This window comes from Chiloscyllium plagiosum, unplaced genomic scaffold (assembly GCF_037043375.1).
Source record: "Chiloscyllium plagiosum isolate Xiang-an unplaced genomic scaffold, Cpla_swu_hap1 HiC_scaffold_20, whole genome shotgun sequence".
Lineage (NCBI taxonomy): Eukaryota > Metazoa > Chordata > Chondrichthyes > Orectolobiformes > Hemiscylliidae > Chiloscyllium > Chiloscyllium plagiosum.
In genome coordinates this window covers 30200269-30222325 of record NW_028270158.1, presented here as the reverse complement: position 1 = coordinate 30222325, position 22057 = coordinate 30200269, and the positions used below count along the sequence as shown (strand labels likewise).

Sequence of the window (22057 nt, the reverse complement as noted above, 5' to 3'; positions counted from 1 at the left end):
TGAATGGCAGGTGCATTTTCCCCAGGGTGGGGAATTTCAAGACTAGGGAACATATTTTTAAGGTGAGAGGAGAAAGATTTAAAAAAAAACATGAGGGCAATTTTTTTTACACAGAGTAGTTCGTGCCTGGAATGAACTTCCAGACGAACTGGTGGATGCATGTACAATTAAAATGTTGAAAAGACATTTGGATAAGTACATGAACAAGGAATGTTTGGAAGGATGTGGGCCAAACACAGGCAGGTGGTTCTAGTTTAGTTTGGGATTATGATTGGCATGGACTGGTTGGACCGAAGGGTCTGTTTCCGTGTTGTATGACTCTAAGCCTCGGCTTCTGCTGAAATGTAGAAAATATACGTTGACATATCATATACAATCTGATCCCTTAGCCTGGGATTGTTGGACTCCAGGTTACCCCAGAAAGTTATCAAAATTTCATCGGTAAATTTTATATTCCTTGCCTATTTTCTTTTCTCACATTTTCTTACATTCTCTCCATTGACCTAGTCCTGCAACTACATGCTGACCACTCTACTGTGAGCCTCCGTTGTTAGGCTATTTAAATTGGAAGAGCTGAACACTGATATTAAGTTGTCGGTGGACAATTTTGTTGCCTTTGATAAATCTCCTTGACACAAGATGTTGATGGTAATTGTAGTCACTCGACTATAGACCATGCTGATTTTTTTTTTACGTGTGCAAACTCAGGACCTTTTAAACTGGCTCATGTACATATACAGTATACTGATAGCTAGCATCTAAAATCTTTTTTCTGTACAGCTACATTTAAAATTACAGCAAACTATGCCAAGAGTGCATTCATTTTGAACAGTTTGAAAATTTGTTATGGGCAACGTGTTAACTTCTGCATCAGTACTTGCTGTTGATAGTTAATCTTTGATTCAATCTGCAAAGTGTCTTTGTGCAGTTAGCTGATGAGGTGAAGATGAGATCAGGTTTGCTTGTGGGTCCCAATAATTGAATAGTTGGATATCATTGCATGCATACATTAAAAATTTTTTCCTGAGAAAGGTATTGTGAATTCTTATTTACTCTTTGATGAAACTTGGACATCATTGGTGAGACCAACATTTTTGTTATCCATTCCTTATTATTGTAAAACTAATAGACATCCTAGGTCATTTCAGAGGGCAGTTAAGAGTCAACTGCATTGGTATGGTTTTGGAGTTGCATGTAGGCCAGACTAGATAAGATGGCAGATTTCATCCATACATGAATTGGTGAACTGGATATGTTTTTATGACTGTGATACTTTCATAGTCACCATTATGGAGACAAAGCTTGTAAGTGGAATTTAAATATTACTGTGGTGGGATTTGAAGTAGTGTCCCCAATTGCTTCTGAATTGCTAGTCTAATAATATTACCACTACACTGCCATCAGAAACAGATGGACCTTAAGCAAAGAAGGCAAAGAAATGAAAATTAATTTAAATAAAGACTTTCTTAAAATCTCAAACGATGATGAGCCATTTAGGTTTTCTGTGACACTGTTGAAATCTTACTGTTGAATTTCTACTGAGTACATTAGATTCATCCATTATTCTCTATATCCCTTTGGAGGGAACAGGATGCAGGAAATATTATGTTGATGAATTTAAAAAGAAAATTGTTCCTTAATTGGTTTAAAGTTTCTCCTCTTTGCACTAGGTTTAATGTCAAAGCAAATTTGCACATAACGACATCGTATGTGGTTCCTGGCAATCATGGTGCTGCTCGGCATGTTCAGAATGGTCAACTATTTGCTTGTGTTTTGTTGAATGATACTGTGATAACCAAAGACACTGCTGTGGGAAGACTGGTAATGGAAAAAGTCACGAGTGTTCTGCTGATTCCACTCAGCAAAAAAAAGGGTCTTGGATCAAATCAGGGAAATAAAGAAAAAGTGTACGAAGTCCTTGTGGAAGATCGGTCCAGGGAGTGTATGTTGCTGAGGCTTTCCAAAGAGTGCTGTGAGGATCTGAAGCTTCGACCAGAGAGAGACATAGAGGCAAGTTTGTTTGAATTAGTGTGATTGTGTGTTAGAGACATTATCTTTGACCAAATATTTTCTCGTCTCCCTTGGATCATCGCTTTGAAGAAAGTCCCACAAAGTTTGAATTGAGAAATTCAACTTGTCGAATGGAAAACCCAAAGATCTCTGAAGTAATGCCTGCCTCCATCTCGACTCATTTAACAGAATTCAACAGAAAACATAAAAAGCAGGATATTAGTAGAGTCTTTTCTTCAGCATTCATTTGTGAAATTAATTATAAATTATTTACATTTGATGTTATTTAAAAATAATGTGTTGCAACTCGCTGCAAGGGTGGTTATCGGCCTGATTTGACACGGTTATCTATTAATTAGTAATCTTTAAGTTACCTAATCAGACCTTCTTCGCTGAATGTGTGGTCTGTTCACCACTTCCATGGCTTAAGACTACCAGAGGACTGCCACTTTCTGCTCAATAATCGACTCTTCTGCTCCTCGCATGCTGTCTGACCAGCTGAGCTTTTCCAGCACTACACTCTTTGACACTGACTTGTACTTGACTGACTTAGGCATAAAACAAAAAGATATTAGGAGCAGAATTAGGCCATTTCTCCCTTAGTGTCTGCTCCACCATTTGATCATGGCTGATATGTGTCTCAAGCACATTCTCTTGCCTTCTCCCTTTTACTTTTAACCCCTTTACTAGTTAAGAATTTGTCTATCTCTGTCTTAAATACACTCAATGACTTGGCTTTCACAGCTTTCTGCAGCAATGATCTCCATAGGTTCACCACCCTCTAGCTGAAGAAATTCCTCCTCCTCTCAGTTCCTCCTTCGCTCTGTGCCCTCAGATTCTACTCCTAGTGAAAAAAATCTTCTCCACATCCATCCTATCTAGGCCTGTCAGCATTCTGTAAGTTTCAATGAGATTCCCCCTCATCCTGCTAACCTCCATTGAGTAAAAACCCAGAGTTGTCAACTGCTCCTCATATGACAAGTCCTTCAATAGGAGAATCATTCCTGTAAACCTCGAAAGCCAGCTTTCCTTGGATATAGGAAAACTGCTTTCAATATTACAGAAGCGGTCTGACCAGAACTTTTTACGGCCTCAGCAATACATGTCTGCCCCTGTATTGTAGCCCTGTCAATATTAATGCTAACATTTCATTTGCCTTCCTAACTGCCAACTGAATCTGAATGCTGACCTTAAGAGAATCCTGAAATTGGACGCTGAAGTCCCTTTTTTGCTTCAGATTTCCAACTTCATTTTCCACTTAGAAAATAGTCTGTGTCTATTCCAATCAAAGTGCAAAACCTCATGTTTTTCCATGTTGCATTTCATTTGCCACTTCTTTGCCCACTTGGCTAGTCTGTCAGAGTCCCTCTGCAGACTCCTGCTACCTCAACACTACTTGTCTGTCCACCTATATTTGTGTCATCTGCAAACTTAGCAATAATGTCCTCCATTCCTTTGTCCAGATTGTTAATGTATAAAGTGAATAGTTGTGGTCTCAACACTTACCTCAGTGAAACTCCAATAATCACTGGCTGCTCTCCAGAAAAAGACCCCTTTATCTCCACTCTCGACCTTCTGCAATCAGCCAGTCCTTCATCCATGCCAGCACCTTGCCCCTAACACCGTGGACCCTTTATCTTATTTAACAGCTTCCTGAGCAAGACCTTGTCAAAGGCTTCTGGAAATCCAAATAGATTATGTTCACTGGCTCTCCTTTGTCTAATTTACACATTACCTCTTCAAGGAATACTATCAGAACTGTCAGTCATGCCCTCCCATGCTGACTCAGTCCTATTTTACCATTCACTTCCAAATACTGCACAATCTCCCACATTAATGGACTCCAAAATCTGAGCAACAACTGAGGTTAGGCCAATCAGCCTATAATTTCCCATCTGCTTCCCTCCCTTCTTACATTAGCCATTTTCTAGTCCTTTGACTCCAGTGATTCCTGAAAGATCACCACCAGTGCCTCGACAATAGTCTCAGCTATCTGTATCCTGGGATATTGTCCATCTGGTCTGAGTGATGAATCCACCTTCTGAGCTCTCAGTCTCCTGAGAACCTTCCCTTTAGTGATGGCCACTATTCTCACCCCTGTCTCTGACTCTTTTTGAAGTTCTGTTATGCTACTGGTGTCTTCCACTGTGAAGACTGACACAAAGTACCTATTCATTTCCTCTGTCATTTCTTTGTTCCCCATTACTACTTCTCCAGGTTCATTTTCCAGTGGTTCAATGTCCAACCTTGCCTTTCTCTTATCTTTTATTTATCTAAAAATCTCTTACAGTCTTTTATATTACTAACCATTTCACCAGCATATTTCATCATTCCTTTCCATTGCTTTTTGAATTGTCGTCTGCTGATTTTTAAAGGATTCCCAATCCTCTGGTTTCCCATTAAACTTCACCATATTGGATGCTTTCCCTTTTGCTTTTATGGTGTTCCTTACATCTCTTGTCAGTCAAAGTTGCCTCTTCCTCCCTTTTGTGTATTTCTTCTTTGCATGAATTTCTGCTGTGCCTTCCTACCAACATGAAATTCTTGCCATTGCTGTCCACTATCTTCCCTGCTCGGCTCCCCTTCCAATCAACTCTGGCCAGCTTCTCTCTCCTGTCTTTGTACTTAACTTTACTCAATTGTAATTCTCCTGCCACCGCAAGAAGTGCAAAACCTGCACCCACACCTCCCCACTTACCTCCGTCCAAGGTCCCAAAGGATTCTTCCACATCCGGCAGAGATTTACCTGTACTTCCACACATGTCATCTACTGTGTTTGTTGCTTATGATGTGGTCTCCTCTACACTGGGGAGATGGGGGGGCGCCAACTTGTGGAACGTTTCAGAGCACACCTCTGGGACCCATTCACTAAACAACTCCACCACTCGGTGGCCAAATACTTTAATTCTCCCTCCCATTCTTCCAAGGACGTGCAAGTCCTGGGCCTCTTCCATCGCCAAAGCCTAACCACCCGATGCATGGAGGAAGAATGCCTCACCTCTCGCTTGGGGGGCCCCCAACCACATGGGATCATCTTTCATCTTTCTTCATTTCCCTCCCCCATCATCTTATCCCAGATTCAACCTTCCAACTCAGCACCACCCTCTTGAACTGTCCTACCTGTCCATCTTACTTCCCACCTATCCGCTCCACCCTCTGCTCCGACTTATCGCCTTCACTCCCACCTTCATCTACATATCGCATTCCCAGCTGCCTACCACCCCAGCCCTACCCCCGTCTCTTTTATCTCTCAGCTCCCTTGGGCCACAGGCCTCATTCTTGATGAAGAGCTTATTCTCAAAACGTCGATTCTCCACGGATGCTGCCTGTCTGGCTGTGCTTTTCCAGCACCACACTCTTCAACTCAGTTGTAATACCGTTACGTCTGATTCAAGCTTCTCCCTTCCAGACTGCAAGATGAATTCTAGCATATTATGGTCAGTGTCCTTTAGGGGTTCCTTCACCCTAAGCTCCCTACTCAAAGTCTGCCTCACTACACATCACCAAATCCAGAATTGCCTGTTCCCTAATGGGCTGTAACACAAGCTGCCCCAAGGAATCACCTCGTAGACATTCTACAAATTTGTTTTCTTGGTATCCATAACCAACTTGTTTTTCCCTGTTTACCTGCATGTTGAGGTCCCCCATGATTATTGTAATAGTTTCTTACATGCCTTTTCTATCTTTTGATTTATTTTCTGCCTCACATCCTGATTACTGCTGAGAGGTCTGTTCATAAATTCCATCAGAGTCTTTATACTTTTGTGGTTCTTCAGCTCTACGCACACAGATTTTACACCTTCTGAATCTATATTGCTTCTTGCTATCAATTTGATTTCATGTCATATTAACAAGGCAACTTTGCTTTCTCTGCCAATCTGCCTGTCCTTTTGATTGGATGCATATCCTTAGATATTTAGTTCCTAAACCTGATCCTTTATAGCTATGTCTCTGTGACGTCCACAACATCGTACCCACCAATTTCAATCTGTGCTATAAGCTCATTTACCTTAGTTTGTATATTGTGCATATTCTAGTTAAATTCTGACCTTTTTCATACTCTGTCCTATTACTTGTTCTGGAAACTTGAATAATCTTTGCTGAGCACTCCTCCCCTTGAACTTTTTCAATAATTTTGTTTATAAAACTGGTTTATTTAATTTTGAAAAGGGTGGCGCTGGAAAAGCCCAGCAGGTTGAGCAGCATCCAAGGAGCAAGAGAGTCGATGTTTCGAGCATAAGTCCTTCATCAGCCCTTCATCATTCCGAAATGTCGACAAACCTGCTCCTCGGATGCTGCCTGACTTGCTATGCTTTTCCAGTGCCACCTTTTTCGACTCTGACTCTCCAGGACTGCAGTCATCATTTTCTCCTAGTTTGTTTGGCGGCACGGTGGCACAGTGGTCAGCACTGCTGCCTCACAGCGCCAGAGACCCGGGTTCAATTCCCGACTCAGGCGACTGCCTGTGTGGAGTTTGCACATTCTCCCCGTGTCTGCGTGGGTTTCCTCCGGGTGCTCCGGTTTCCTCCCACAGTCCAAAGATGTGCTGGTCAGGTGAATTGGCCGTGCTAAATTGCCTGTAGTGTTAGGTGTAGGGGTATGGGTGGGTTGCGCTTCGGCGGGTCGGTGTGGACTTGTTGGGCCGAAGGGCCTGTTTCCACACTGTAGGTAATCTAATCTAATCTGTTCAATTTGTTGATTGCTGCTGTATGGTTACAAGTTATATAAAACACTTCGTTTATGAATGGCAGTAAAATTCTTTGAGTTTTACCCTTAGCTCATTGATCATACATCACTTTTTTAAAAGAAATTGAGCAAATTATGGAGGATTTCATGTGCGTGGCATTTAAATTGTATTCCACTTGGTAATGATTACTGTTTTGCAATTTTTACATCCTAGCATTTGATTTAAATTTGCATGATGTAATATTTCTGCAAGTGCAATAGTATTGTAAAGTCATAAGGGCACATGAATCCATGCTAGCAGCAAGTTCCAGGTCATTGCTCCTCATTGTACAAACATAAGTTCTTGACATGGCCCCTTTCATGTCTTGTCCAAAACCTTAATGCAAGGATGAGGAGTGACTGAATTATTAGCTGAAGAAGAAATTAAGAAATTAATAAAAATGAATGTATTGAGGGAGCCTAGTCATAATGTGTAGCCAGTACAAATTAATTGTTAAGTTTTACTCTTGAATATTTTGGAGTTAAGTGCTGAAGTTACTGTCATACCTTAAAGTATATTCTATATGATATTTACATGGTATTGATGGGAGCAAAGTAATTTGAGGTAAAAAGTGTTTTATATCCCCTTTCACCATGGGTTATCGGTAAATACCAGTTTTGCTGACTGCAGGAAAATCACCTCATGAACTGCTGTTGTTTTGTAATGTGCTCAGCATTCTGTTCTTTTCTTTAGTTTTTCTTTGGTATTTGCTGTATTGCACAAATTATCAAAACCCCAAGGTTTTGATAGTATGTACCTCATTGAGTGCTGTATTACTTGATACCAAATTGGTGGGCTCATGCCAGTCATGGATTACTTAACAGAAGGAAATGGTCAAAGCATTGCTGCTTTGAGTCAGTAAGATTGAAAATTAGTTTTAATGTTGTTAAATAATACATTTCATTGCAGCATTTTGCTCCAATGATATTGTGGCCTGTACTTTTGATTACCATCTTGCTTTGAATACTGTTCACCAGGGGCGGCACGGTTGCTCAGTAGTTAGCACTCCTACTTCACAGCACCAGGGTCCCAGGTTCGATTCCAGCCTCGGGCGACAGTCTATGTGTGCATTTTCCATGTTTGCACATTCTCCCCGTGTCTGTGTGGGTTTTCTCCGGGTGCTCCGGTTTCCTCCCACAGTCCAAAGATGTGCAGGTCAGGTGAATTGGCCATGCTAAATTGCCCGTAGTGTAAGGTGCATTAGTCAGAAGGGAATGTGTCTGGGTGGGTTACTCTTCGGCAGGCCGGTGTGGATTGGTTGGGCCAAAGGGCCTGTTTCCACATTGTAGGGAATCTAATCTAAACCTAATCACTGTGGTCAAGAAGTAGCCATATCAAGTTGTTGACATCTAATAGAATAGTATAGTGGAATTCCAATCCAACACTTAGCTTCCCATGCTGTTTCCTGTCACTCTTGTATATTCATTGCAATCTTCTGCCAAGTGCAACAAATTGAGGATAATTCATTTCTCTAATGTACCAGGACCTCAAAACTGTCCCTCAATCCGCCCTTATTGACGTACAAACTAATCTGCAACATATGACTTCTGTCTTGATGTAGCTTGAAAGCTGATTACAACTTATAAAAAACCACAAGCCAGCACTTCACAGAAGATCCAATGCAGAAGATGCTTGGATTTAATCTTTTGCTAAATTCAAAATCAGCATTAAGCAACATTAAAACATATATGGCCCGATAGAAGCAAAAGCACAGGAATATGTCCAGGCTGTTTTTCAGCATTTTCTCCACTTACCTAAACATCATAAAATCCTTACAGTGTAGAAGCAAGCCATTCAGCCCATCGAGTCCACATGGACCCTCTGAAGAACATCCCACCCAGACCCAATTCCTTACCTTAACCCTGTAACCCTGCATTCCCCGTGGCGAATCCACATATCTTTTATATTCCTGGACACTATGGGCAATTTAGATAGCCAATCCACTGACTTGCACATATTTAGATTGTGAGAGGAAACCAGACCACCTGGGAGGAAACTGTCACTGACATGAGGAGCATGTGTAAACTCCACACAGGATTATTGGTAAATAAGCAGTTTTGCTGACTGGAGAAGTATCACCTTATTAACTGATGTTGTTTTGTGATGTGCTCAGCATTCTGTTCTTTATTTTTTGCTGTATTCCACAAATTATCAAAAACCCAAGATTTTGGTAGTATGTATCTCACTAAATGCTGTGCGGCCCCTAGAAACCTATCAATCTTTGTCATGAATCTACTCAATGATTATGCTGTCACTACCCTTGGGGTAGAGATTTTCAAAGATTCACGCACCCCAGAAACTCCTTTTCAGTCCTAAATTGATTGCCTTTTATTCTGATTCTGGATATTTCCCTCTTCCCCACCTCACCTCCAACCAGGATAAACCTCATTTCTGCATTATGTTTACTCTTTTCAAGAATCTCGAGAGTTTCAATGCAATCACCTCTCATTCTACTAAACTTTACAGAAAGTAGGTCTAATCTCATCAATTAATCCTCTTAGGGTAGTCCTGGCATCCCAAGGATTCACCTTGGGAAATTCTTTTGTGCTCCCTCGATGACAAGGACACACCCCACTCAGGTAAGGGGTCCAAATTTAAACACAATATTCCAGGTCTCATCAAGGTTGTCTCCAATTGAAAGAATGCATATTTACTCCCAGGATATGGGTACTTAATGCAAAAATGGAAAATTTATGGTCACCTAGGAAACATGGAATATATAACGACTGGATGCCTGATTCACAGATAAAAGAACAATTCACTTTTTTATTCCTGATGTAATCACAATTGTTACTGTACAACTACATCAGTCATAAGAAAATATGAACTGCAAAAATGTCTAGAATGGTAGTGATGGGTCACCAGTAGTAGTTCCAGCTTAGTTGGTCATAAAAACTAAAATTGAAGAGTATTTCGCCCTTCATTTTGCTTGTTATAGAATGGTCATATATTGGGTAACACTCTCATGTATTGGTTGCATGAGCTTTCTCAGAATCTATTGTTTCTTTAACACTTTTAAATTGCTTATTAGTCTCTTGGTTCATTCAACAGGTGGAGCTTCAGTTTCAGTTGAACCGTTTGTCTCTCTGTGAGATGCACCTAGCATTGGATAATCTGAAAGACTGCAGCCTGGTGTCCCCAGATCTTTCTTCTCTTCTAACGCTTGATTTGCCAGATAGGTATGGAACTCTTTTCCTTCCCCAGTCGCCACCAAATGCAGTGGTTTTCCAAATAACCTATTAACATTTGTACTTAATGATTTGAAATGCTGTTGGAGGTGCTGGGGTAGGAGAAGGAAAAACAAAACTGACGAAATCAAAATTATAATGACTCTTGAATCAGCAACCTTTAAGGCTATTTAAAAATAAGTAGTGGCGTGGATTATAAGATTCTCAGAAAATGCTGGAAGGATCCTGCTTTGGCTAGGAGAATGGACCAATAACCAGAAAGGAAATTGTTCCCTACAAATCTGTTAGTTATAGTTGTGTTAGTTTGTGGAGAGCCTTGCAATTATACTTTACAGGTAAGAACTGACAATTAATCTTTTATTCACTTTAGTATTTTGGAGAAGTAATAGCTCGCTCATAGGTGCTTTCCTATTCTTGTTCTTAAGTCACAGTAATTATACCCACTTCGGCTTGTGATCACTGCTGGTTTTGACTTTTTTTCATCTGGTCTTGCCTCACATTCAAAGTTATTGCAAGTTAGCTGTTGCATCTTTTCTCCTTGTAAAGTATAAACAATCTGTTTATGGCCTCTGATAGTTTAACAAGATAAAATCAGTTTTTTTTGCTGTTCTTCTACTTGTTGGACTGGTGAAGGAGAATTTAGACAAGACTCATATTGCATTTCTCAGATATGGGTTTTGTAATTGTTACTGAAATGGGACTGTGTGGAAACCTTGTGAAGAGGCATTTTTTTTTGTTCTGAAACCCTTGTGAAGCGTATTGAAAACACTATATAAATGCATATTATGGCTGAAATACGTTGAGAATATTGGCATGGTACTGAATAGAGAAATTGACACTTAAATATTTTCTTTTGCATACAATATTTTTCCTTATTTCTTGGCGATTCATTTTTTTCTATGCTGTAGATATGAAGCAAAAGAACAATTTTCAAACTAATGATTTTCAATTTTGTCTCTCAGGGACTGGGAAAAGCAGCTGGACCCTAGGCTAAACTCCAAACAGAGGAAAGCAGCTAGTATTATTACAGCTCCCATATTGTTCAGTCTACCACTGATTCTTCTGACTGGGCCGTGTGGCACTGGGAAAACCTTCACTTTGGCACATGCAGTCAAACAATTGGTGAAAGACCCTGACAAAAGGTAGAGTGAAGTTGATGGATGGACCTAAACAAAATTGCAAACATTCTCCAGAGTTTGATGTATGACTGTACAATTAGGCACAAGCTGAAGAATTTTAGAATTGTGCCAGTCGCCTTAATGACTAGATAAAGGAGGTATTTCCAAATGTTTTTCCATTCACAACACAAATTGTTTTCCTAGTCTATTCTGTTTGCAGATGGTGACTTTTTCTGGCATATGGTAAATAACTGCTTATTAAATATTACCCCAAGTATCTGCTTTAAATGTGTGAGGCTGCACTTGCAGTATTGGTTGGTTATTTGCTTTTGCAGGAGTTGACTGCTGATAATCTATTATATTAGAAGTATGGATGTTCTGGAAGGGATTAACATGTAATAAAGCTGAGTGGGACTCAAGGTAATGTATATGATTCCTCTCTGTCCATGAGTTGTTGAAGTAAACTGTGGCCATGCTAGCATTCCAACTGAGACTAGCTGCTTGAAAGGAGACAAAAAAATGATGTATCTGGTCTGCATAGCTCAGGACCACGTCATACATTTATTGACTGAACTATTGTAGTTAAATCTTTGTGGCCAAAAGTATTCCTGATATTTCAGATGTTTTACTATATGGCATTGGGGGAATGGTAGAGAGAGAGAGAGAGAGAGATTTTCATTTTTACAATAGTTTTCCATTTGTGTTTCCTCCAGTCTCAGGATTCTGTTCTGTACTCATTCTGATACTGCAGCAGACAATTTTATAAAGGACTACCTCGTTCCTATGTTTGAAAATGATGCCAGTAATCTTTCACTTCTCAGGTGAGGATACTATTCACTTAAACATAAGCGACATATTGTTAATTTATGACCTCAAAAAAGTTGATATTTATTTAACCATTCCTGCCCAATATTTAACAGATCTGTGATATGTTCAATTGGAATTGGTGATCAATGCTGTTTTCCTAGAGGTAAGACAAAGCGAGCTATAATAGGAGGGATAAAATGGCAAAGTGGTAATGTCAGTGGATGAGTAAAACAGAGGTATAAGCTAATGCTGTAGAGGCACAGATTCAAGTCCCATCACAACTGTTGGTGGAATTTAAATTCAATTAATTAATAAAATCTGGTACTAAAAATCTGCTTCAGAAATGATCGTGAAATCATCATCAATTGTCATAAAAAAATCTAGTTGGCTAATGTCCTTTAGGAAAAGAATCTTACAATCTTACCTGATCTGGCCTGCTGTCCCATACCAATGTAGTTGATTCTTACCTACCCTCTGAAATTGCCTAGCAAGATACTCCGTTTAGGGGCACTGAGGTAACATGCCATGAAAAATAATGAAATAGAATAAATGCATGGAGTCTTTTTTCCCAGGGATGGGGAGTTGAAAACTAGAGGGCATAGTTTAAGGTAAGAGGAAAAGATTTAAGAAGGACCTGAAGGGCAACTTCTTCAAGCAGAGAGTGGTGCATATGTGGAATGGGTTGCCAGAGAAAGCAGTTGAGGCAGGTACAATAGCAACATTTAAAGAAACATTGAGATAGGTACATGGATGGGAAGGGTTTAGATGGATATGGACCAAATATGGGCAGTTGGAACTAGCTGAGTGGACACCATGGTCAGCATGGACTAATTTGGAGTGTGGTGCTGGAAAAACACAGCAATTTAGCAGCACCGGAGGAGCAGGAAAATCGATGTTTCAGGCAAAAGTCCTTCATCAGGTTTTTGTCCGAAATGTTGATTTTCCTGCTCCTCGGATGCTGCCTGACCTCCTGTGCTTTTCTAGCACCACACTCTCAACTCTACTCTTCAGCATCTGCAATCCTCACTTTTGCCAATGAACCAGTTTGGGCTGAAGGGCCTGTTTGAATGCTATATTACTCTGTGACTCCATGACGCTTAAAAACTATTGTCATGATTCTCTCACAGGAACTGTCTATTTAAATTAATTTCTTGTACTTTCATGAGTCTTTTGAATTTTTCAATTTGTCAATCTATTTACTTGGTATTTGTAAAGCCACAATAATTCAATGGTTTGTTATGGTGTGCTTCAACCACTAAGATTTACTTGCTGGCCAAACATACTGATCCATTGTATAGGGAACTTGATAGGTAATACTGTACTTACATTAAAACACAGAATTGTACCCTTTTTGTAAACGCAATAATGGCTTAATATGTATTGTTTGTATCACCTTGGTGCAGATATGTTTTTGTGGATACGATTTTCTTAATTTGAATATATTCCTTATGGCTAACTCAATTATTTAACTCAAATGTATTTGAGCTGTATGATAGAATTTTACACAGAACATATTCAGCCTACTGTTCTTCCACTCTTTAAGAAAGCTAAGCAATTTGTCCTAGTCTTCCCTTCACCTTACACAACCATTTTTCTTTACTCTTTTCAAGTTTTTAATTCTAGTTTTTGAAACTTAAGTTTGAACCTGCTACTGGTTTAATTCAATCACAAAAAAAATACAGGCAAATAAAACCTCTCTTCAACTCTCTTCTGATTCTTTTGTTAATTGTTATGTATTTGACTTCTGATTAAAACTCAATCTTCTGTTCTAGAATCTATCACAAAACCAAAAATGTGAAAACTGTGCATCCCACAGTACAGCGGTATTGTCTACTTGCTCGGAACCAGTCTGCATTCCTGCTGCCAAGGAAAGAAGACATGCTCAAGTGTCAGGTGGTTGTGGCAACTGTGAGTTCATCAAAATACCTCTGTTGTGCTGACCTCCAACATGGTACGTTTACTCTGAACTCTGAATTTCCAATATACTCTATGTCCAGTGTGTTACTTCCATATTTGTTTCTCTACCACTAGAGGTCCTTCTAATACTGTTTTTAAAAAGGCAAGCTAGTCCAAGCCTGTAAGGGAAGCGACTCTTTTCCACAAGTGAGCGTGGTCCAGTGGAAAACCATCCCCACAAGTGAGAATAAGAACTTGAGCATCTTTCCAACCGGGATTTTCTGTAGCAAAAGTTGCAATTTTCCATGTTTCTCAATGTATTTTCGGTAACTAGTTTAAAAGTTTGAAGCTTTCAGGGCTGTTCAGTTGTTGATTGGAGTAATGAAATTGTAAGAAGAACAGAATTTCACAGAAGCTCATGAAAATGCTTCAGTACAAATTGTTGAGTATGTTAGTATTGAGGCTGTGAGTTGTGTACTGGGGTGTCCATCATACAACTTTTTTGTGATATACATTGCTTTGCACTCACATCACTGTGAGGAACTGAATATAAAATTTCCTTGCATTCATGTTGGTGCAGTGTTTTTGACTCAAGTTCAGCTTAGTGTAGAAAACCCATGTTGTTCATAGTGGATATGAACTTTATCAGAAATTGTCATTGCAAACCTTCAACAATGAGTAGCAAGTCTATTACTGTAGAATAATGAAAATGTTTTACAAGGTATGTTTATATATTATGTTGTACAGTGTCATACATGTATAGTATGTATTTTGGTTGCTAGGTTTGAAACACAACCTTTCCCCTAAGTTACAGTCCCTATCCCTATCTCATTCCATTGTTTCTTATAGGAGACATTGCCCTGATGTAAGTTGCAATGGTGACCTTAGCACTTTTAAAGTCCCTATCCCCCTGTATGTACATTATTCTTAATGAGGATGAATTCCTCAATGAGTTGTTTGGATATAGTTGTACTTTTCTAGTACATAACGTCAATGTATATCAATTGTATTCCAATTTTATATTTGTGCAGATTATTGTTTGCATCGTTTGGACATTATGTATTCTATAGCAGGGAGCCATGACAGAATTAGTCACAGCACCGTGAGAGGATATTGTATCCTTTTTCAGTCCTGTTAGTGATGGGTATTGCAAGGAAGCATATACCTGGTGTTGTGAGATTTTTAAATTTGTCCACCCCGGCACCTCCTCGTCATGGTTATACCTGAGGTGAAAGAAATCCTTCTCTGTTTCACATGCATGGTTTCCTTGTTAGATCAAATGCCAATCTGAATTGGATTTTCTGAGGGAGATAGATGGAAGTGTAGAGCTTCTCATCAGAAAGAATTGAGAGAGGGAGTATTTAGTTGGTTAAAGAACAGTGTTTCATTGATATTTGTAGATGAGCAAGGTTTATTTTAGATGAGCATAACGTTATGCAAAAGGAACTGAAAGTGTACAGAAACTGGCAGAAGGGTATTTCTTTGACTCAAAATGCAGCTGACTGAAAATTGGACTTCAGTTAGATTAAACTGTTATCGATTGTTTGTTTCAATCTAAATTGAAACATCTCATCCACTGCCCATTGCTGTTTTTGTGATGGCTTCATTTTGCAGCAATGAAATATTTAATCCTCAACAAAGAAATGTAAGTTTGATACAGTGATGACAAGTGTAATTTATCACAGAGTTGAAGCTTTTCATCTTGTACTCATGAGGGCTGCCATGCAAGAAACAAAATTTGGAAATGGCATGTCAACTTATGCAAGCACGTTAATTGGTTTGTATGAGGCTTGTCGCAGGGATTTGCAGTCTCCATAAACTGTTCCTCACTTAAAAAGGTGCAATGTATGGACACATTTATTGATCTGTGGAATTCTTTATTGGAGAGGACTGATGAGATTGGTTTAAGTATTTTCAAAGATGTGATAATTAGATATTTAATCAATCAGACAATCAAGTGCTAACATGGATAGAAGCTTGGCTGTCTGGCAGAAAGCAGAGAGTGGGGATAAAAGGGCCCTTCTCAGGATGGCAGCCAGTGCCAGGTGGTGTTTCGCAAGGCTCAGTGTTAGGCCACAACTTTTTACTTAATGCATTAATGATCTAGATGAAGGAATTGAGGGCATTCTGGATAGGTTTGCAGACAATACAGAGATAGGTCGAGGCAGGGAGACTGCAGAAGGATTTGGACAGGTTGGGAGAGTGGGCAAAGAAGTGGCAGATGGAGTACAACTTATGGGAAAGTGTGAGATCGTGCACTTTGGTAGGAAGATTAGAGACATGAACTATTTTCTAAACAGGAAGAAAATTCAGAACTCCAAAGTGCAAAGAGACTTGGAGTTCTGGTCCTGCATTCTCTCAAGGTAAATTTGCAGGTTGAGTCAATATTTAAGAAGGAGAAAGTGAGGTCTGCAGATGCTGGAGATCAAAGTTGAAACTTTATTGCTGGAACAGCACAGCAGGTCAGGCAGCATCCAGGGAACAGGAGATTCGACGTTTCGGGCACAGGCCCTTCTTCAGGAATGAGCAGAGAGTGTTCAGCAGGAGAAGATAAAAGGTAGGGAGGAGGGACTTGGAGGAGGGGCGTTGGAAATGTGATAGGTGGAAAGAGGTCAAGGTGAGGGTGATAGGTCGGAGTAGGATGGAGGCGGAGAGGTCAAGAAGAAGACTGCAGGTCAGGAAGGCAGTGCCGGGCTGGAGGGATTCTCCCCAATATAGAGGAGGCCACACCGGCTGCAGCGGATGCAGTAGATGATGTGGGTGGAGGTGCAGGTGAATCTGTGGCGGATATGGAAGTTTCCTTTGGGGCCTCCAGCCCGGCACCGCCTTCCTGACCTGCAGTCTTCTTCTTGACCTCTCCGCCTCCATCCTACTCCGACCTATCACCCTCACCTTGACCTCTTTCCACCTATCACATTTCCAACGCCCCTCCTCCAAGTCCCTCCTCCCTACCTTTTATCTTCTCCTGCTGAACACTCTCTGCTCATTCCTGAAGAAGGGCCTGTGCCCGAAACGTCGAATCTCCTGTTCCCTGGATGCTGCCTGACCTGCTGTGCTGTTCCAGCAATAAAGTTTCAATATTTAAGAAGGCAAATGCAATGATAGCATTTATTATGAGAGGACTTGAATATAAAAGCAGGAATGTACTTCTGAGACTCTAAGGCTCTGGTCAGACCACATTTGGAGTATTGTGCACAGTTTTGGACCCCATATCTCAGGAAGGATGTATTGGCCCTGGAGCGTGTTCAGAGGAGGTTCACAAGAATGGTCCCAGGAATGAAAAGCTTAACATATAAGGAACATTTGAGGTCTCTGGGTTGATACTCGATGGAGTTCAGAAGGATGAGGGGGGAATCTAATTGAAACATACAGAATACAGAATGGCCTTGACAGAGTAGATGTTGGGAAGGTGTTTCCATGAGAAGGAGAGACACAGGACCCTAGGGCATAGCCTTAGAGTAAAGAGAAGACCTTTTGGAATGGAGATAAGGTCTTCAACCAAAGAGTGGTCAATCTATAGAATTCATTGCCTCAGAAGGCAGTGGAGGCCAGGTCAGTGACTATATTTAAGACTGTGATAGATAGGTTATTGACTATCGAGGGGAATAAGGTTTACGAAGAGAGAGCAGGAGAATGGGGTTGAGAAACTTATCAGCCATAGTTGAATGGCGGGGCCGACCCGATGAGCTGAATGGCCTAACTTCTACTCGCATGTCTTATGGCCTGTATTTAAGGCTGAAACAAGAGATTCTTGGTCAGTCGGGAATCCGGGTTCGTGGGGAAAATGCAAGAAAGTGGGCATGAAGACTGTTGGATCAGCTAATGAATGTTGGAGCAGAATTGAGGAGCCAAATGGCCTACTCCTGTTCTTTTATGTTATGGTCTGTGATTATGGAGATAAGACCATAAGGCCATAAATTGTAGGAGCAGAAGTAGACCATTCAGCTCAGCATATCTGCTCTGCCATTCAGGAGCTGATCCAACAGTCTTCAAGTCCACTTTCCTGCATTGAGGTCATGGCTGATCTGATAATCCTCAAATCCAGTTTCTGAAACTTATGAGAGATTAATGTTTCAGGTGTGGTTTATGGAGTCATAGAGATGTGCAGCATGGAAACAGACCCTTCGGTCCAACCCGTCCATGCTGACCAGATATCCTAACCCAATCTAGTTCCACCTGCCAGCACCCGGCCCATATCCCTCCAAACGCTTCCTATTCATATACCGATCCAAATGCCTTTTAAATGTTGCAATTGTACCAACCTCCACCACTTCCTCTGGCAGCGCATTCCATACATGTACCATCCTTTGTGAAAAAGTTGCCCCGTAGGTCCCTTTTATATCTTTCCCATCTCACCCTAAACCTATGCCCTCTAGTTCTGGACTCCCCCACCCCAGGGAAAAGACTTTGTCTATTTATCCTATCCATGCCCTTCATAATTTTATAAACCTCTGTAAAGTCACCCCTCAGTATCCGATGCTCCAGGGAAAACAGCCCCAGCCTGTTCAGCCTCTCCCCATAGCTCAAATCCTCCAACTCTGGCAACATCCTTGTAGATCTTTTCTGAACCCTTTCAAGTTTCACAACAGTCTTTCCGATAGGAAGGAGACCAGAATTACATGCAATATTCTAACAGTGGCCTAACCAATGTCCTGTACAGCCGCAACATGACGTCCCAACTCCTGTACTCAATACTCTGATCAATAAAGAAAAGCATACCAAACCGCCTTCTTCACTAACCTATCTACCTGCAACTCCACTTTTAAGGAGCTATGAACCTGCACTCCAAGGTCTCTTTGTTCAGCAACACTCTCTAGGACCTTACCATTAAGTGTATAAGTCCTGCTAAGATTTGCTTTCCCAAAATGCAGCACCTCACATTTATCTGAATTAAACTCCATCTGCCACTTCTCGGCCAATTGGCCCATCTGATCAAGATCCTTTCGTAATCTGAGGTAACCCTCTTCGCTGTCCACTACACCTCCAATTTTGGTGTCATCTGCAAACTTACTAATCATACCTCTTATGCTCGCATCCAAATCATGTATACAAATGACAAAAAGTAGAGGACCCAGCACTGATCCTTGCGGCACTCCATTGTTCACAGGCCTCCAGTTTGAAAAACAACCTTCCACCACTACCCTCTGTCCCCTTGAGCCAGTTCGGTATCCAAATGGCGAGTTCTCCCTATATTCCGTGAGATCTAACCTTGCTAAGCAGTCTCCCATGGGGAACCTTGTCGAATGCCTTACTGAAGTCCATATAGACCACATCTACCACTCTGCCCTCATCAATCCTCTTTGTTACTTCTTCAAAAAACTCAATCAAGTTTATGAGACATGATTTCCCATGCACAAAGCCATGTTGACCATCCCTAATCAGTCCTTGCCTTTCCAAATACATATACATCCTGTCCCTCAGGATTTCCTCCAACAACTTGCCCACCACTGACATCAGACTCACTGGTCTATAGTTCCCTGGCTTGTCCTTACTACCCTTCTTAAACAGTGGCACAATGTTAGCCAACCTCTAGTCTTCCGGTACCTCACCAGTGCCTATTGATGATACAAATATCTCAGCAAGAGGCCCAGCAATCATTTCCCTAGCTTCCCACAGAGATCTAGGGTACACCTGATCAGGTCCTGGTGATTTATCCACCTTTATGCATTTGAAGACATCTGTATTATGGACATTTTGCAAAGTATCACCATCTGTTTCCCTACTTTCTATATCTTCCATATCCTTTTCCACATTAAATACTGATGCAAAATACTCATTTCGTATCTCCCCCATTTTCTGCAGCTCCACACAAAGGCCACCTTGCTGATCTTTGAGGGGCCCTATTCTCTCTTTAATTACCCTTTTGTCCTTAATGTATTTGTAAAAACCCTTTGGATTCTCCTTAATTCTATTTGCCAAGGTATTTTTAACATTTTTGTGGAATTGGTTGACAAATGAATACCACGATCCAACTGCAAAACTTAAAACGTATTTTTCCTGCACTATTGAAACTTTGAATATAGATTATAGCAAGATATACCAAATATTAAGTGGGTTGCAAAGAGACACTGAGCCCTTGTTCCATGCCAGAACTTGTAGAATATTTGAAATTGTAAAATGTTTGCCTAAATATCGGCAATTAATATGAAGTTTTACCTTTTTTGCTCTATTAATTTAAGATTTTTCTTTTAACTCTTATTTTTCTGGGAGTGTATAACTAGTTCTTTTGTCTACTTCTTTGCGTAATGACTTCTTGAATAATAAGAACATAGGAAAAAAATTAAGATTAGCTGAATATTCTCTTTGGCAATCAGAATAAATCTTCAAAACTGGTGTGGCTATTAATAAAACTTTATACTCAATGGGATTTAGATTGTCTGTTTCTCATATGTCTTTTCAGAGTAAAGTGAACAGTAACAACAATAGGTATTTGTGAATCTTATTCGCCAGTAACAAAATGAAAGCTGATTGTTCATGTAAAATTTTCTTTGTTAGTATGTGTATAGCACCTCATCCATGAAAATGCAAACAGATCAGAATCTGCAAATTGAACCCACTTTGTGCATAGTTTCTGCTTTCAGACTTGAGAGTGTGGTGCTGGAAAAGCGCAGTAGATCAGGCAGCTTCCAAGGAGCAGGAGAATCGACGTTTCAGCATAAGCCCATCATCAGGAATGAGGCTTGTGTGCCAGGGCTGAGAGATAATGGGAGGGGGATGTGGCTGGGGGGGGAAGTAGCTGGGTAGGTGCAGTAGGAAATGATAGGTCGGAAGAGAAGGTGGAGCGGATGTGTGGAAAGGAAGGAAGATGGACAGGTAGGACTGATCAAGGGGGCAGTGCTGAGTTGGAGGCTTGGGACTGGAATAAGGTAGGGGAAGGGCAAGTGAGGAAACTGGTGAAATCCACATTGATTCTGTGTGGTTTCAGGGTCTCAAGTCGGAAATGATGCATTCTTCCTCCACGCTTCGGGTGGTAATGGTTTGGCGATGGAGGAGTCCCATGACCTGCTTGTCCTTAGTGGAGTGGGAGGGAGAGTGAAAATATTCAGCCATGGCAGTGGTGTTGGTTGGTGCGGGTGTCCCAGAGATGTTCTCTGAAACAATTGCAAGTTGGCGTCCTGTATACCCCGATGTAGAGGAGACCGCAATGGATACAGTAGATAACATGCATGGAAGTACAGGTAGATTTCTGTCAGATGTGGAAAGATCCTTTGGGGCCTTGAACGGAGGTGACGTTTTGTGCTTCCTGTGGTGGCAGGGGAAGGTGCTGGGGTATAGGGTGCACATGGATCTGACGAAGGAGTTGCGACAGGAATGGCCTCTCTGTAATGCCAATGGGGTGGGGAGGGAAATATGTTCCTAGTAGTGGGGTCTGTTTGTAGGTGGCAGAAGTGATGCGATGTATGCGGAGGTTGGTTGGGTGGAAGGAGAGGACCAGGGCAATTCTGTCCCTGTTGTGATTGGAGAGGTGGGGTTCAAGGACACAGGAGAGGGAAATAGAGGAGATACGCTGGAAGGCATCGTCAAACACGTGGGAAGGAAAATTTTGGTCTTTGAAGAAGGAGGCCATCTTGGATGTTTATGATGGAATTGGGAGCAGATGCAGTGGAGGTGGAGGAATTGGGAATAAGGGATAATGTTTTTACAGGAGGCAGGATGGGAGGAGGTGTAGTCCAGGAAGCTGTGGGAGTCAGTGGGTTTGTAGTAAATGTCCATGTTTAGTTGGTCATCAGAGATGGAGATGGAGAGGTCCTGGAAGGGGAGAGAGGTGTCCGAGATGGCCCAGGTGAATTTGAGGTCAGGGTGAAAGATGTTCATGAAGTTGAGCATGAGGTACCGTTGAGACACTCGTCGATGTGGTAGAGGAAAAGGTGGAGAACGATGCCAGAGTTGCTGTAGAAGATGTACTGTTCCATGTACCTGACAAAGAGGCAGGCATAGCTGGGGCCCATGTGTGTGCCCATTGGCTACCCCTTTGTTTCAGAGGAAGTGGGAGAATTGGAAGAAGATGAGGACCAATTCAGCCAGGCGAATGGAGTGTCAGTGGAAGGGTGCTGGTTGGGTCGGCATGAGAGGAAGAAACTGAGGGCTTGAAGCCCTTCGTCATGGAGGATGGATGTGTAGAGGGACTGGATGTCCATGGTGAAGGTAAGGTGTTGGGGGCCGAAGAAATGAAAGTCATGCAGGAGGTGAATAGCGTGAATGGTGTCCCTAACATAGGTGAGGACTTCCTGGACCATGCGGGACAGGACATAATCGAGGTATGCAATGATGAGTTTGGTGGGACAGATGCAGGCTGTGAAAGTGGGTCAACT

The 22057-nt window shown here is 41.3% G+C and overlaps 1 protein-coding gene across 4 annotated transcripts in view; it reads left to right on the top strand.

Moving 5' to 3' along the window:
• The window catches only part of LOC122560734 (ATP-dependent RNA helicase with zinc finger domain-like), a 569578-nt gene that overhangs the window by 64967 nt on the left and 482554 nt on the right, over positions 1-22057 (top strand). For all 4 annotated transcript variants that reach the window (XM_087997766.1, XM_043711726.2, XM_087997765.1 and 1 more), the window contains 5 exons: positions 1671-2010; positions 9788-9915; positions 10887-11066; positions 11756-11863; positions 13622-13800. In XM_087997766.1, the coding sequence (XP_087853892.1) occupies positions 1671-2010; positions 9788-9915; positions 10887-11066; positions 11756-11863; positions 13622-13800 (935 nt within the window). The remainder of the gene's footprint in view (positions 1-1670; positions 2011-9787; positions 9916-10886; positions 11067-11755; positions 11864-13621; positions 13801-22057) is intronic.